At 42.3% G+C, this 14110-nt stretch overlaps 1 protein-coding gene across 4 annotated transcripts in view; it reads left to right on the forward strand.

The window, feature by feature from the left end:
- Positions 1–14110, forward strand: part of ARHGAP10 (Rho GTPase activating protein 10) — a 328794-nt gene that overhangs the window by 70877 nt on the left and 243807 nt on the right. For all 4 annotated transcript variants that reach the window (XM_059922584.1, XM_059922586.1, XM_059922585.1 and 1 more), the window contains exons 2-3: positions 11109–11204; positions 11278–11339. In XM_059922584.1, coding sequence (XP_059778567.1) covers positions 11109–11204; positions 11278–11339 — 158 coding nt within the window. The remainder of the gene's footprint in view (positions 1–11108; positions 11205–11277; positions 11340–14110) is intronic.

The following is a 14110-nucleotide window of genomic DNA, read 5'->3' on the forward strand; positions in this document are numbered from 1 at the left end:
GATTCAGGTGTGTGTGTGTGTGTGCGTGTGTGCTTGTGTCTTTCATTTTAATAAATAAAATTGTGATGATTTTGTTCTTTTGTGCTACTTTATTTTTCAGAATTTACCATAAAAATTGCATGGATAGAATCGTGACCATCCATATACCCTTTCTTGGACCCACCCGTTGTTTAACATCTCGTGGCATTTGCTCATCTCTTGCCTTCTGTATATACATATTCCACGTGTCTTGTCTCTCGCTGGCCTGTGGGGCCTGTTCTGTCCCTATTCATTTAGCCCTAATGAAGTTTACGTAGGGTCATGTGCTATAAAACCTGCCCGTGTAGGAAGTAGGGGCTCTGGGTCCAGCACTTTGCGTGAGAAGGGACGGTGAGAGGTCACATCTTAGTTAAATGTGACATCCTGGTTATCTTCAGTGGCAATGGGAAATCTGACACATACTAGGCTTCTTGCCCAAAGCCACGCACCTGGAATATGGCAGAGCCAGTATTTGTACCCAGGTCTGTAAGGTTGTAGAGCTTTTCTCCTTTTTATAAGCCACAGTGTCTTTGATTTCTCATCTGTGAAGTAGGATCAGAGACTAGATGGTCTCTAAGATTACGGTCCCTGCTAAAGTCCTTTAATTTAGGCCAGGACTTGAAATCCAAATGCCTTGTGAGGCCGGGCAGATAGTTTAGATATGTGAGGGTGATGAGTGGATTACAGCAGGGAGTAGTAGGACCAGTAGTAACCAGAGGGTTTGAGAGATTCAAGTTAAAATTCTAATGAAAGGGATGATCAGAAAAGTAAGTCTCTAGGACCACCATTTTAAAATTATTTAATTAATTTTTATTGATATAGTTGATTTATAATATTATATAAGTTATAGGTGTACAACATAGTGATTCACAATTTTTAAAGGTTATACTCCATCTATAGTTATTATAAAATATTGGCTATATTCCCTGTTCTGTATAATAAATCCTTGTAGCTTATTTAGTTGTTTGCTTGTTTATTTATTTATAGCTTATTTTATATCTAATAGTTTGTACCTCCTAATCCCTTATCTCTATCTTGCCCCTCCTCCTTCCCTCTCCCCACTGGTACCCATTAATTTGATCTCTATATATGTGAGTCTGCTTCTTTTGTGTTATATTTTGTTGTATTTTTTTAGATTCCACATGTAAGTGGTATCATACAGTATTTGTCTTTCTCTCTCAGACTTATTTCACTTAGCATAATAATATACTCCCAAGTCCATCCATGTTGTTGCAAATGGCAAAAATTTCATTCTGTTTTTATGGCTGAGTAGTATTCCATTGTGTATTTATATCACATCTTCTTTATCCATTCATCTGCTGATGGACACTTAGGTTGCTTCCCTATTCTGGCAATTGTAAATAGTGCTGCTGTTCACACTGAGGTGCAGGTATCTTTTTGAATTAGTGTTTTCATTTTTTTCAGATACATTATCCAGGAGTGGAATTTCTGGGTCATATGGTAGTTCTATTTTTAGCTTTTTGAGAAACCTCCGTATTGTTTTCCACAGTGGATGCACCAGTTTACATTCCCACCGACAGTGCAGGAGGGTTCCCTTTTCCCCACATCCTTGCCAACATTTGTTATTTGTGGTCTTTTTGATGATAGCCATTCTGACAGGTGTGAGGTGATATCTCATTGTGGTTTTAATTTGCATTTCTCTGATGATTAATGATGTTGAGCATCTTTTCACGTGTCTGGCCATCTGTATGTCTTGTTTGGAAGAATGTCTTGTTCAGTTCTTATGCCCATTTTTTAATTGGGTTGTTGGTTTTTTTGATGTTGAGCTGCATGAGCTGCTTGTATATTTTGGAGATTAATCCTTTGTCAGTTGCTTCGTTTGCAGATATTTTCTCCCATTCAGTAGGTTGTCTTTTTGTTTTGTCCATGGTTTCCTTGGTTGTGCAAAAGCTTTCAGGACTACCAGTTTTTGTTGCTCAGGTTTAGGTGTTTCTCCGGACATGTCAGCCATCCTAGTTTTCAACATGCAGTCTTGTCATTACATTGTTTGTCAGCTCTTCTTGTTTTCTCATGTGATTAGAGAAGGTGGAGGTTGAGAGTGTGTTGTCCTGGATATTCTTGTTCATACTTAAGCACTTCCCCTTACTGCACAACATGTGTGTACACACACACACGTGCATGTCCTTTGCAGCCTCTCTCTGGGTCATGCTGTCCAACTGGTGGGCCATGTATACCTCACTAACACGTAACACCTGTTACTATCATTCTGTGCCTCACCAAGTTGTACTAATACTGGGTTCTATGCTAAAACCTGGATTCTAGTTAGTGCTCTCCTTGAACTAGGTGTGTGAAATTGAGCTAGTTGTCCAAAGTTGCACTTTGATTTCCCGACTGTTCAGTGAGGGTGAGACTGTCAGTGATTTTCAGATTGGGTCCTGCAGGGTGTGGTCTCATTGGGGAGCACTCAGTGGGAGATGGGGACCAATGGGGCAGGGTTCTTCATCCTACCTCCACCTGAGCAGCTTTGATTATCTTTTCGTTCCACTACTTACTAGTTGTGAGATCTTGGACAAGTTGCTTGACCTGTGTATCTCAGTTTTCTCCTCTGTAAAATGGGCATAATGACAGAACCTGCCTCGTAGATTTGCGGTGATACTCAAATGAGTCAATAAATGTAAAGTGGTTAGGAGAGTACCTGACATTATCAGGTATGGTAAGCAGCATAATGACCCTCCAAAAGATGTTCCTTCCTAATTCCCTGGAACCTGTGAATGTTATTTTAGGTGGCAAAAGAGACTTAGCAGGTGCAATTAAAGATCTTGAGGCGGTGAGATTATCCTGGGTTATCATGGTGGACCTATTGTAATCATGGTGATCCTTAAAAGAGTAAGAGAAGGAGATGTGATGACAGAAGCAGAGGTCGGAGTGATGTGAGTGGTGGCGGGGCGCCGAGAGCCGAGGAATGTGGGCATCCTCTAGGAGCTGGAAGAGGCAAGGAAATGGATTCTCCCCTAGATCCCCCAGAAGGAATACAGCCCCGAGAGACCCATTTTGGACTTCTGACCTCCAGAAATATAAAATAAATAAATTTGTATTGTTTTAGGTCACTCAGTTTGTGGTAGTTCCTTACAGCAGCAATAGGAAACTAATACAGACATGTTAGCTGTTTTTTCTGTTCTCACTGTAAGTAAGATTTTTCTCTGAACAAAGGGATGGGTAGCCAAAGACAGTTTGAACACCAGGAGGCTGGGTGATCGCCAGCCTGCACTTCTCATCTGGCAGCCTGCTGTGGCAGGTCCTCTCTCTGTACGCAGACCCTCGGCCAGGAAGACTGTCTGTGTTTGCTGAGTGTGTGCAGTGCGGCTGAAGTCTGGAATAAGGCGGGGGTGAAGGTTGAGTGGTGGTGTCCAGTGTGGACCTGCCCGTGGAGTCTCTGCCGTGCCCAGGGCACTCCCTTCTTACGTGTTCTTCATGATGAGTTGGTCACTTCGATCAACAGTTATCTGGTTGTCTGTCATGTATCATACTGGGTCTTGAGTCCAGGTTTATGCATTTGTTTTGAGGCATCTGCATCTTTGGGGACTCAGCTTGTGTTCCTTTACCCCATACATTTGTCAATTCAGGTCAATCTAGTGACTTTAGATGGTGTTTATTCTCTGATTAAGAAGAACTCACTACCCAGCCACTCCGGTTGGGCTGGAATTGGAGAGTTAAGGCCAGGAGGGCCTTGACCTAGCAGTCACAGAGACCATGCTGGCCCTTGAGCTGCTCCTAGAACAGCTTGTGATGTGGGCTTCAGGCCTCCACTAGCCCAGTAATGCATTTGGGGCTTGGGAGACGTTCGCACCACTTTAAAAATCTATCAAGTGAGTTATTTTCTTGCTTTTTTGACTGGTACAGAGAGGCCGGAGTGCTACTCTTGTACATAGCGCTGCTGCCAGTTCTGTAAATCTGGAAACCACGAAGGAAAATGAGAAGCCAGTCCACAGTGCTGGAGGAATTTTGTTTCACTTCCAAGTTCCTTGGATTAACATCAGCATTATTTCCTTGGTATGAATCTGACGTGAAAGATATTAAGTTCTTAAGAGTCTGTACCCTGTTCTTCTCTAAATAAAACACAGAAGAATTTGGGGACTTGTTTTGATGGGCAGGATGGGGAGCAGAGCTTCCCCTGGTAGAGTCTTTGCATATTTGATAATCTAGTGATTTGGGTCTCACCATGCCGAGGAATGTGAGCTTCTAAGTGCAATTTTGCCTATTTGGAAAAAGAGTTTAAAATGCAATATGGTTGGTGAAGAATCCTGAGCTTCGCATTTAGTGAGTGAGAAAGGTACATTTATTTGCTGTTTCATTTTTCTTTTCGAGCCCAGAATTAGAGAGCGTGCCACGTTTCCTCAGGTATACCACTTAGTGCTTTGATGGGGCCGAAAGCCGCAGGAGAGAGTTACAGCCTTATTCGCAGGGCCGGGCTTGTAGCTTCAGGGGCTCTCATGTACCCAGAAGGCTGTTCAGCAGTGAAGTAGACCAATCCGATTAGAGAGGTTTCCCACCCTTCTTAGTGCCTGTATGCGTCTAAAAGTTCATGATCCTCACTGAAGACTGTTCATAGGTGGCTGTGCTGTAAGAAAGAATTTTCTCATTTGTCAAACCATGAAGGGTGACCAGGGGCAACTCCGGCCAGTGTCCGGAGGTTCTCCGAACCTGGATTTAAACTGTGGTTGGATCTCTCCACGTGGTGTGCTGCTTCTCAAACTCAGCAGGTCTCAAATACAACTGCTCACCTCTCAAGCTGCTCCTAACCCTGGGAAGAGTTTCAGTGCCTGTGTTTTTCTCTCCCATTGGTCTGCAGATCGAAGACTTAAAAGTCTTACTCTGGGAGACTCTGAAGTGGCAAGTTTATTTGAAAGTGTGCAGATCACTTCAATTCTTTTAAGTTAGCTGTGGCATTTTGTGCACACGCAGGCTTGGCATTATCCATCAATATATGCCAGCCTTGTGTGGAGAAAAGGGAACCCTCCTGCACTGTTGGTGGGAGTGTAAATTGATACAGCCACTATGGAGAACAGTATGGAGGTTCCTTAAAAAAACTAAAAATAGAACTACCATAGGACCCAGCAATCCCACTACTGGGCATATACCCTGAGAAAACCGTAATTCAAAGAGAGTCATGTACCACAATGTTCACTGCAGCACTATTTACAATAGCCAGGACATGGAAGCAACCTAAGTGTCCATCGACAGATGAATGGATAAAGAAGATGTGGCACATACATACAATGGAATATTACTCAGCCATAAAAAGGAACGAAATTGAGTTCTTTGTAATGAGGTGGATGAACCTAGGATCTGTCATACAGTGAAGTAAGTCAGAAAGAGAAAAACAAATACTGTATGCTTAATGCACATATATGGAATCTAAAAAAATGGTACTGATGAACCTAGTGGCAGGGCAGGAATAAAGACGTAGACGTAGAGAATGGACTTGAGGACACAGCGGGGGAAAGGGAAGCTTGGACGAAGTGAGAGACTAGCATTGACATATACACACTACCAAATGTAAAATGGATGGCTAGTGGGAAGCAGTCGCATACCACAGGGAGATCAGCTCGGTGCTTTGTGACCACTTAGAGAGGTGGGATAGGGAGGGTGGGAGGGAGACGCACGAGGGAGGGGATAGGGGGATATATGTATACTTATAGCTGATTCACTTTGTTGTACAGCAGAAACTAACACAACGTTGTAAAGCAATTATACTCCCATAAAGATATTAAAAAAAAAATATATATATATATACCAGCCTTGAAGGTGTTTCAGGAGAGCATGTTAATTTACAGTCTTCAGGAATTAGCATGCAGGAGAGGATTGGGGGCATGGAGGCACACATACGTGAATTTTTCATTTAGAGTTCTGCACTAGAGCCATTAAGATAATAGTTGAGATCTGTGCATGGGCCCTGGGAATAATGTTAAATCTCCTGAAAGTCAGAATGATGTGATGCAAAGGACGTTGGTAGAAGTTTGAGAAACCAAGGAGTTGATCCTTTGCCTCCAGGACATAATACCAGCAGTCTAAAGAGGTCTGTGACCTTGATCAAGTCACTAATCTATTGCTGAATCTACTTAACCCATTTGTAAAATAAGGTAACATCAACACCTACCCTGCAGACTGGTTATAAGGAATAAATGAAATAATTTCTGTAAGTCCATTAGCATAGAGTAGGCACTGAATAAAGGCAATCCTATCTAGTGGGCCCTTCACCATCTTCCCCTAGTAGAGGAGTGCTGCCAGCCTTTGTAACTTAGACTGTTTGAGTTTCATGTGTGATGATAAACCATTATCTTTTGCACAAAGCATCTTTGTGCTTTTTTAATGGACTGTACTAAATTTAGTAAACTGTCTTATGATTTTATGTTATGTTTGGAAGGCAGAAGATATCTATAAAAGTATAAACTACATGAGAGAATAAATTTAAAATGTACTACATAAGGAACAGGTGATAAATTCATGATTTTTAAATGGAACTGGAGTTTGGTGTGGTCCAATTTTTAAACAGTAAAAATTTTGCATAATGAATTCTAATAACACCAGAAAAGTCAACAGAGAGAAAAAATGATTATATTCCAAAATAAAGACTTGATGTAACTACAGTACCTAGCACAGAGGTAAGAGAGAAAAGCATGCTGTTTACCTAGGGAGAAATATATCATATTAGCTGTGCAAACAAACCCAAATTCAGTCTACTGTTATAAACATTTTCAACTAATGAGATTAGGAATTACGAAATACGTGTTGAAAAACAGATGCATTTAAATTTTAGCTTTCTGGAGAGTATCCTGCCCTGACCATAAGAAAGCATGGTCTTTAAGATATCCTTTGACCTGGTAATTTTTTAAAAAATAAATTTATTTATTTAATTTATTTTTTATGTATCTATTTTTGGCTGCATTGGGTCTTAGTTGCTGCCTGCAGGCTTTCTCTAGTTGCAGTGAGCGGGGGCTACACTTCGTTGTGGTGTGCAGGCTTCTCATTGTGGTGGCTTCTCTTGTTGCGGAGCACGGGCTCTAGCCACGTGGGCTTCAGTAGTTGTGACACGCAGTCTCAGTATTTGTGGCTCGTGGGCTCTAGAGCGCAGGCTCAGTAGTTGTGGCACACAGGCTTAGTGTCTCCGCGGTATGTGGGATCTTCCCAGACCAGGGCTCGAACCCGTGTCCCCTGCATTGGCAGGTGGATTCTTAAGCACTGCACCACCAGGGAAGTCCCTGATCTGGTAATTTTGGATAAAATACTCAAAGGAAATGGCTTCAGAGGGGAAGAATAGAATTTATACCAGTATTTATAGTTATATGTATATAATAAACACATTTGTATATTATTTATATATAATATTTATAAATAAGTACATATAGACATACACATATAAACACACATACACACATATATACACGTACACACACACACAAATAGAACCAATTACATGCCCCTTTTGAGAACTGGCAGAGCAAACATTAGCAAAATGGAATAAAGTTATTAGAAATGATAATAAGCCCACACGCTTAATATTTGGAAAGAGCTGCATGAAATAAATTCAAAAAGAAAAACCCTGTGTGGTCTTTGTTTCAGAGATGCAGGGAAGCACGAGGCTGTCGGCTGCTGTCTCAGGGGCTGGATATTCTGCAGCAGAATAGATAACCTGGAGGAAATACTGACTAAATAAGGCAGTTTCAGGTGATCAGTGCTAAGAAGATTAAGCACCGTGGAATCGAGAAGAATTTAGGGCAGAGGGGTGATGCTCTTTTGGGGATGATGGTATGAGGGGGCGGGTTCTGTGAAGGAGCCAGCCAGGTGAAAGGGGGGCCGGGGAAGGAGCACTTCCAGGGGTGCGACAGCACTTTGAAGCCTGTCAGTGTCCTTCTGGAATGAGTTGGGCATGTGAACCAAGAGCAAGCCAGTGTGGCCAGATCGTAGGGGATAATGGTAGGTTTCCTGGATTACAACAGAATAGTTAACTTGGGAGTGACCCCAATAGCCAGGCTTTACTTTCTTATGGTTAAAAAATTTTTATTGTTTAGTCGTGAAATTATGGTGAAAGTACAGAAGTATATGAACCAAGCGTATGTTTTAAAGAGGAATGATAAAGCAAGTATCCGTAGACTCACCACTAGGTTATGAACTAAAATACCTTTAATCCCCTTGTAGCTGTCTGACTGTCCCCCTTCCTTGCTTCCAGTGGTAAACATCGTGTGACTTTTGAGATAATGACTTACTTGCTGTTCTGTAGTTTTGTGACCTATATGTGCAATCCAAACATAGGGTTTAGTGTAGCTTACTTTGAACTTTATATGAAAGAGCCATACTGTGTGTATTCTTTCATGACTTGCTTCTTTCTCTCCAAATTGTGAGGTTAACCTGAGTTGATACATAAATTTATTGTTATTTTTACTTTATAACGTATGAATATAGTATAATTTAGTCATTTGTTGGTTGTTGATTGGTATTTGCTTTTCCAGTGTTTGGCTATTGCTGTGGTCAGTTCTGCTATAGAAAGTACATGTCTGTACGTACACGTGTGCAAAAGTTTATCTTGGGAATTTACCTAGAAGGTCAATTTGGAGTTGTAGGATATCATCAAACTTACTAGAAAATGCCAAAGTATTTAAAAGGGAATTATACCAGTTTTTACCCTCGCTGGCAGTATATGAGAATTTTTGTTGCTCGACATACACCAGCTCTTGAGGTTGCCAGACTTAATTAATTTTTGCCAATCTTATGAGTGTATTGAGGTATGTTGAGGTTTTCTTTTCACTTTTATAATCACTAATGAGTTTTGAGCACCGTTTCATGTGGTTTTGGGCCATTTGGATTTCCTTTACTTCCTTCTGTGAAGGGCCTTTTCAGGTGTTTTGCCTCATTTTTTATTGGCCTTTCTGCCTTACCTCAGTGATTCATAGCTGTTATTTGTACCTTTGGGGTGTGTGCTTTTCTTCACTCTTTTTATGTCTTTAAAATTTTAATGCAGTCAGATTTTTTGATCTTTCTATATTAGTCTATTTATTGCTTTGTAACAAATCACCCCCACCTCTAGTGACCTAAACAGCAGCCATTTATTTATTTCAGTTTGGACTCAGCTCACTGGGCAGTATGGTCTCATCTGGACTGCCTCCTGCATGGCGGGAAGCTCTGCTTCTGAGGGTGGGATGTCTGACCGATGGGGCAATAGGTAGGGGGCCTGGGCGACATGTCTTTCATCACCCAGCAGGCTAGTGTGGGCTTGATCACGTGGACGCCAGAGGCTTCCAAGGGAGTGGAGCGTGGCTGTGCAAAGGTTCTAGAGCTAGAGGCTCCGAATTAGCACAGTGTCACTTCCACCACGTTCTTTGGCCGCAAGACCAGCTCGGATTCAAGGGGTGGGAAAATAGACGCTACCTTTTACCCGAGGAGTTGCAGAGTCCCATTGAAAAGAGAAGCTCCTACAAAGGAGGGGTGGAGAATTCAGACCACGCTTGCAATCCATCACATTTTACATTATGGTTTTGCTTTTCTTCTCTACTCCAAGGGTAAGAAATGACAATCCTGTATCATCTTCTAAAAGGTTTCTGGTTTAGCTTTGGAAGAATGAAGTTTCAAAAACTGTGACAGTGGAAGATGTTGCTAATGGGGGAAGATATGCGTGTGTCCGGGCAGGGAGTCTAGGGGAAATCTCTGTACCTTGTGCCCAGCTTTGCTGTGAACCTAAAACTACTCCAGAATAGAGTCTGTTAGGAAAAATTAAAACATGAAACCAGACCACGACAGCAGCTGAAAGAGCTGGTGAGCATGATTAGAAAGTTTAAGAAGTGAGAGGAAGCGGCTTGTCGAGGAGGGCATTGGGGAACCATTGTACTTAATGATTGGAGGTCAAGAGTTGGTTAAAAAAAAAAAAAAAAAGAGCATTTTCCAATGTAAAAATAATTTTTTGCTTTCATGCCTTGTCTGTTAGCTATAATACAACGACTAAAAAAAGGGAAGATTGCTGCTCCTACTATCTTACCAACTTATTCAAAACAGCCCTCAGCATTTATACTGTGTGCTTCGCTTTTGTTCATATTTATTTTTTTGCGTGAATACTGTTATCAGCAATTATGGATTGTGTTTTGTTCTTTTCAGCTTTTCAGTTTGCTTGACGTGAAGGTTTACTTTAACACAATCTGTCAGTATTCACTGTAGTGAGCCAGGATCCACACAGGGTGCAGGAGTCGGGGAGCAGCTTCTTTGAAAGTGCTTTAGACCAGAGGCAGAATTGTACCCTGGTGAGGGCATGGGTTTTGGACAAATGGCTCTGGAATAGACCAGACCTTTGCTGATGTAGTACCTGTGTGACTTTGTGCCAGTTATCTAACATCTCGGAGCTTTGGCACTCCATGGTAAAATAGAGATAATCTTTATCTTATATATCTCTCAAGAGTATTGAGTGAAGTTAAAAATACACCTATTCTCTAGCATGGTGCATGGCCCATAAAATAACTGTTAGCCTGTTGTAGAAGTAGGGTTTTCCACTATTTTCTATGACTCGACAATAAAAAGAAAAAAAAAATGAGGACCTGTAGGTCTTTTGCAGAATGAATTCTTTCTGCTACTTACGCGTGGCCTTTGGTTTCCCTTCCTGCTGCTGTTTTCTATGAACACTCTTTGAATCCTCTGGCTTTCTCTGGCTGGAGTTGGACCATCAGTTAAGGGCATCTGGTTCGCTGACTTTGAGCTTTGAGACCCTTAATATTTGAGACCCTGGCAGCCAGCTGGATCTCATCCAGCCCTGGGAGATACTATCAGGTGTGTGTGCTCCTAATCATAGCCAGAACTTTTGCGCCCGGGAAGTTCTGACCTGAGTGAGTAGAGAAAGGGAAAGTGCTTCCGGGAACAATATATATATTTTCTCCCGCACCTGCTCCATCCCAGAGCATTAGCATAGAAGACAAGCCACCAGAGAGTGCCCAGGTGGGATGATGGGCCCCTTGGCCGAGGAGTTGGGTTGTGTCTCCTCACAGCTCACGTGGAGGAGAGCTCTACAGCTCTGCCATCTGAGGAGGAATCAATTCCTGCTAAGCCTTGACCTGAAACAAGGACCCAAGTAATCACTCCATCTTTCTTCCCAGGTCTTTCGGCAGCCCAGCGGAAGTTTGCTCATTCACTCAGAGACTTCAAATTTGAGTTTATCGGCGATGCAGAGACTGATGATGAACGCTGCATAGGTGCGTAAAGACCGGGTTTTGGTTGGCTTTCCTTTGCTTTGGCCATGAAATAATCATTCCTTTCTTCTTACAGATGCTTCGTTACGTGAATTTTCTAATTTTTTGAAGAATCTGGAAGAACAGAGAGAAATTATGGTGAGTGGTGGGGTGTAAAATAACGAGTCCATCTTTAAGTGGGGGGGAAATCTGGGTTTAGAAGCTGGTTCTGGTAGAAGTTTTGGTGCATTTGTCCGTGGATGAATAGTGCACAGTAATGGAAAGATCCCCGGATGAGGTTTGGGGAGCCTGGATTTCTAGTTCCCCAGTGGTGCCGACCATGGTGACGATCTTGGATAAGTTGCTGGACCTCTAGACCAAGGCCCTGTGTCTTCATCTGTAAAATACTGCGTTGAAGTATATCAGTGCTTTCTAGATTTTTGTTATCCCTGGAGCAGTTGCATTTAAATCGAGTCTCATGCAGAATCTTAATATGTTAAGAAGACGAAAGCAGAAAATCTTATGGAGAGGACAGCAGGGCACAGTTGGAGCTTGCCTCAGTCTTCTGTGGATTTCTAGGCTGTGTGGAGAGGAAGAGAGCTCGAACCTGGAAGTCTTTAAAATCCCACTTTGCCTTGAGATACATGATCACAGTAGTAGCTAATAATAGCTACCCTCTGTTGAGTGCTCTCCATGTGCCGGATGCTAAGCTGAGTGCATTGAGTAGATCTTATTTAACATGAGTTTTGAGGGTATTGAATAATATTTACCCACCTTTCTTAAAACTTTGTATTTCTCTCCTGATACTCATTCATTCAACAAAGATTTACAGCAGAATCGCCATTGGATTATGACACCCTATCTATTTTTCACCAGTTTTTTCAGGTTTAAAAAAAAATGCCCATCTATTTTTTCTATGTTCTTGAGAATGAGTACTACCTAGAATTATGTTGAAGTGTACGTGTATGAGGGGGTTCAGATGTGGTGGTAATAATATTGACTATGGCAGCTAAGATAATTAACCTTTACTCTGTGCCTGGTACTGGTCTAAGCTGTTTACCTACGATTAAGTCATTTAATTCTCACATCAGCCTTATGAAATAGACTCTGTGATTGCCCCCTAATTGACAAATGCAGAAGTGGAGGTGCAGCACCTTGCCCAGGATCGCATGGCGGCTGAGGGGTAGAGCCCGGTCAGGCCACAACCAGACACCCTGGACCACCTGCCAGCGTGGCCAGCTTCCTAGATGTTGCTGCAATCTGGCTGGTGGCTGGTGGGGATTTCTAGCTGGTAGAATTGGAGTAGGAGAAGAAGTAGGAGGAAAGCACTGATTTTTGACTTAAGCATGACAGAGACCTATGGCCTCTAAAAGCTCTAGTGTAATTCGCACTGCACCTTAAATTCTGAGATGATTTGTGCCTATTGTAAATACCGAAGCGGGCACGTGAAGGTACTGTGCTCCCACTAGGTTTTTTCTGGCACAAACTGACATACGTAACCATTATTCATGTGTTCCTGTAGTCACAGATTTTTCAGCTGTTCAGAGCAGTCTAAATGTGAGAGTGGATAACACCAGTGCCATGAAGTCACCCTTCTGTTGCATGAAGTGGGTGTGGACGTGTGGGTGGTAAAAGTGTTCTTAGTTTATGTTAATAGTATCCACTTTCTGTTCTCAGTCCTCTTTGATATTCAGTTGTATCTTCCTGGGATCCTGAGCATTCAGCAAATATGTATTTGATCTCCTTTTACGTTTCAGTTACTGTTTAGAATCTGAGCACATAGCCGCAAACAAAGCAAAGTCCCTGCCCTCACGGAGGTTACATTTTGGAAAGGGGAGGTGATAAATGAACAAATATATAACACCTTGTCAAGTAGCAATAAGTGCTACAAAATGAAATTGAGGGAATTCCCTGGTGGTCCAGTGGTTAGGACTCTGGGCTCTTACTGCCGAGGGCCCAAGTTCAATCCCTGATCCGGCAGCTAAGAGCCCACAAGCCGTGTGGCATGGCCAAAAAAAAAAAATTGAAATTGAGAAGAGCAAGGAGCCAGGGCACCATTACATCTAGAGTGGCGAGGAAAGGAAGGCCTTTCCAGTGGAGAACTATGAAGGCATCCTGGTATCTGGGGGAAGACAGTTTCAGGCAGTGTGGTGCTGGAGTTTAGCTCTACAGAAACAGAGTGATACTCTATAGTTGGCCCTCTGTATCCACAGATTCTGCATCTGCAGATCAAAAATATTTGAAAAAAATTCCAGAAAGTTCCAAAAAGCAAAACTTGAATTTACCACGTGCTGACAACTCTTTACCTAGCATTTACATTGTGTTCACAACTATTTACATAGTATTTTTTTGTACAGGCGTACTTTTTTTTTTTTAGTTTTTTAAAAAAAAATTATTTATTTTTGGCTGCTATGGGTCTTCGTTGCTGCGCGCGTTGTGGTGGGCGGGGGCTACTCTTCGTTGCTGTGTGAGGGCTTCTCATTGTGGTGGCTTCTCTTGTTGCGGAGCACGGGCTCTAGGGGCATGGGCTTCGGTAGTTGTGGCTCGCGGGCTGTAGAGCGCAGGCTCAGCAGTTGTGACGCATGGGCTTAGTTGCTCCCCAACATTTGGGATCTTCCCGGACCAGGGCTCGAACCCATGTCCCCTGCATTGGCAGGCGGATTCTTAACCACTGCGCCACCAGGGAAGCCCCTATACCTTGTTTTATTGCACTTCGCTTTATTGTGCTTCGCAGATGCTGTGTGATTCGTATATTGAAGGTTTGTGGCAACCCTGTGTCAAGCAAGTCTTCAGGCACCATTTTTCCAATAGCATTTGCTCACGTTTTGTCTCTGTCACATTTTGGTAGTTCTTGTTATAGTTCAAACTTTGTCATTATTATTATTATATTTGTTATGGTGGTCTGTGATCAGTGATCTTTAACGTTACTA

This window comes from Balaenoptera ricei, chromosome 5, assembly GCF_028023285.1.
Source record: "Balaenoptera ricei isolate mBalRic1 chromosome 5, mBalRic1.hap2, whole genome shotgun sequence".
In the NCBI taxonomy this organism is placed as follows: Eukaryota; Metazoa; Chordata; class Mammalia; order Artiodactyla; family Balaenopteridae; genus Balaenoptera; species Balaenoptera ricei.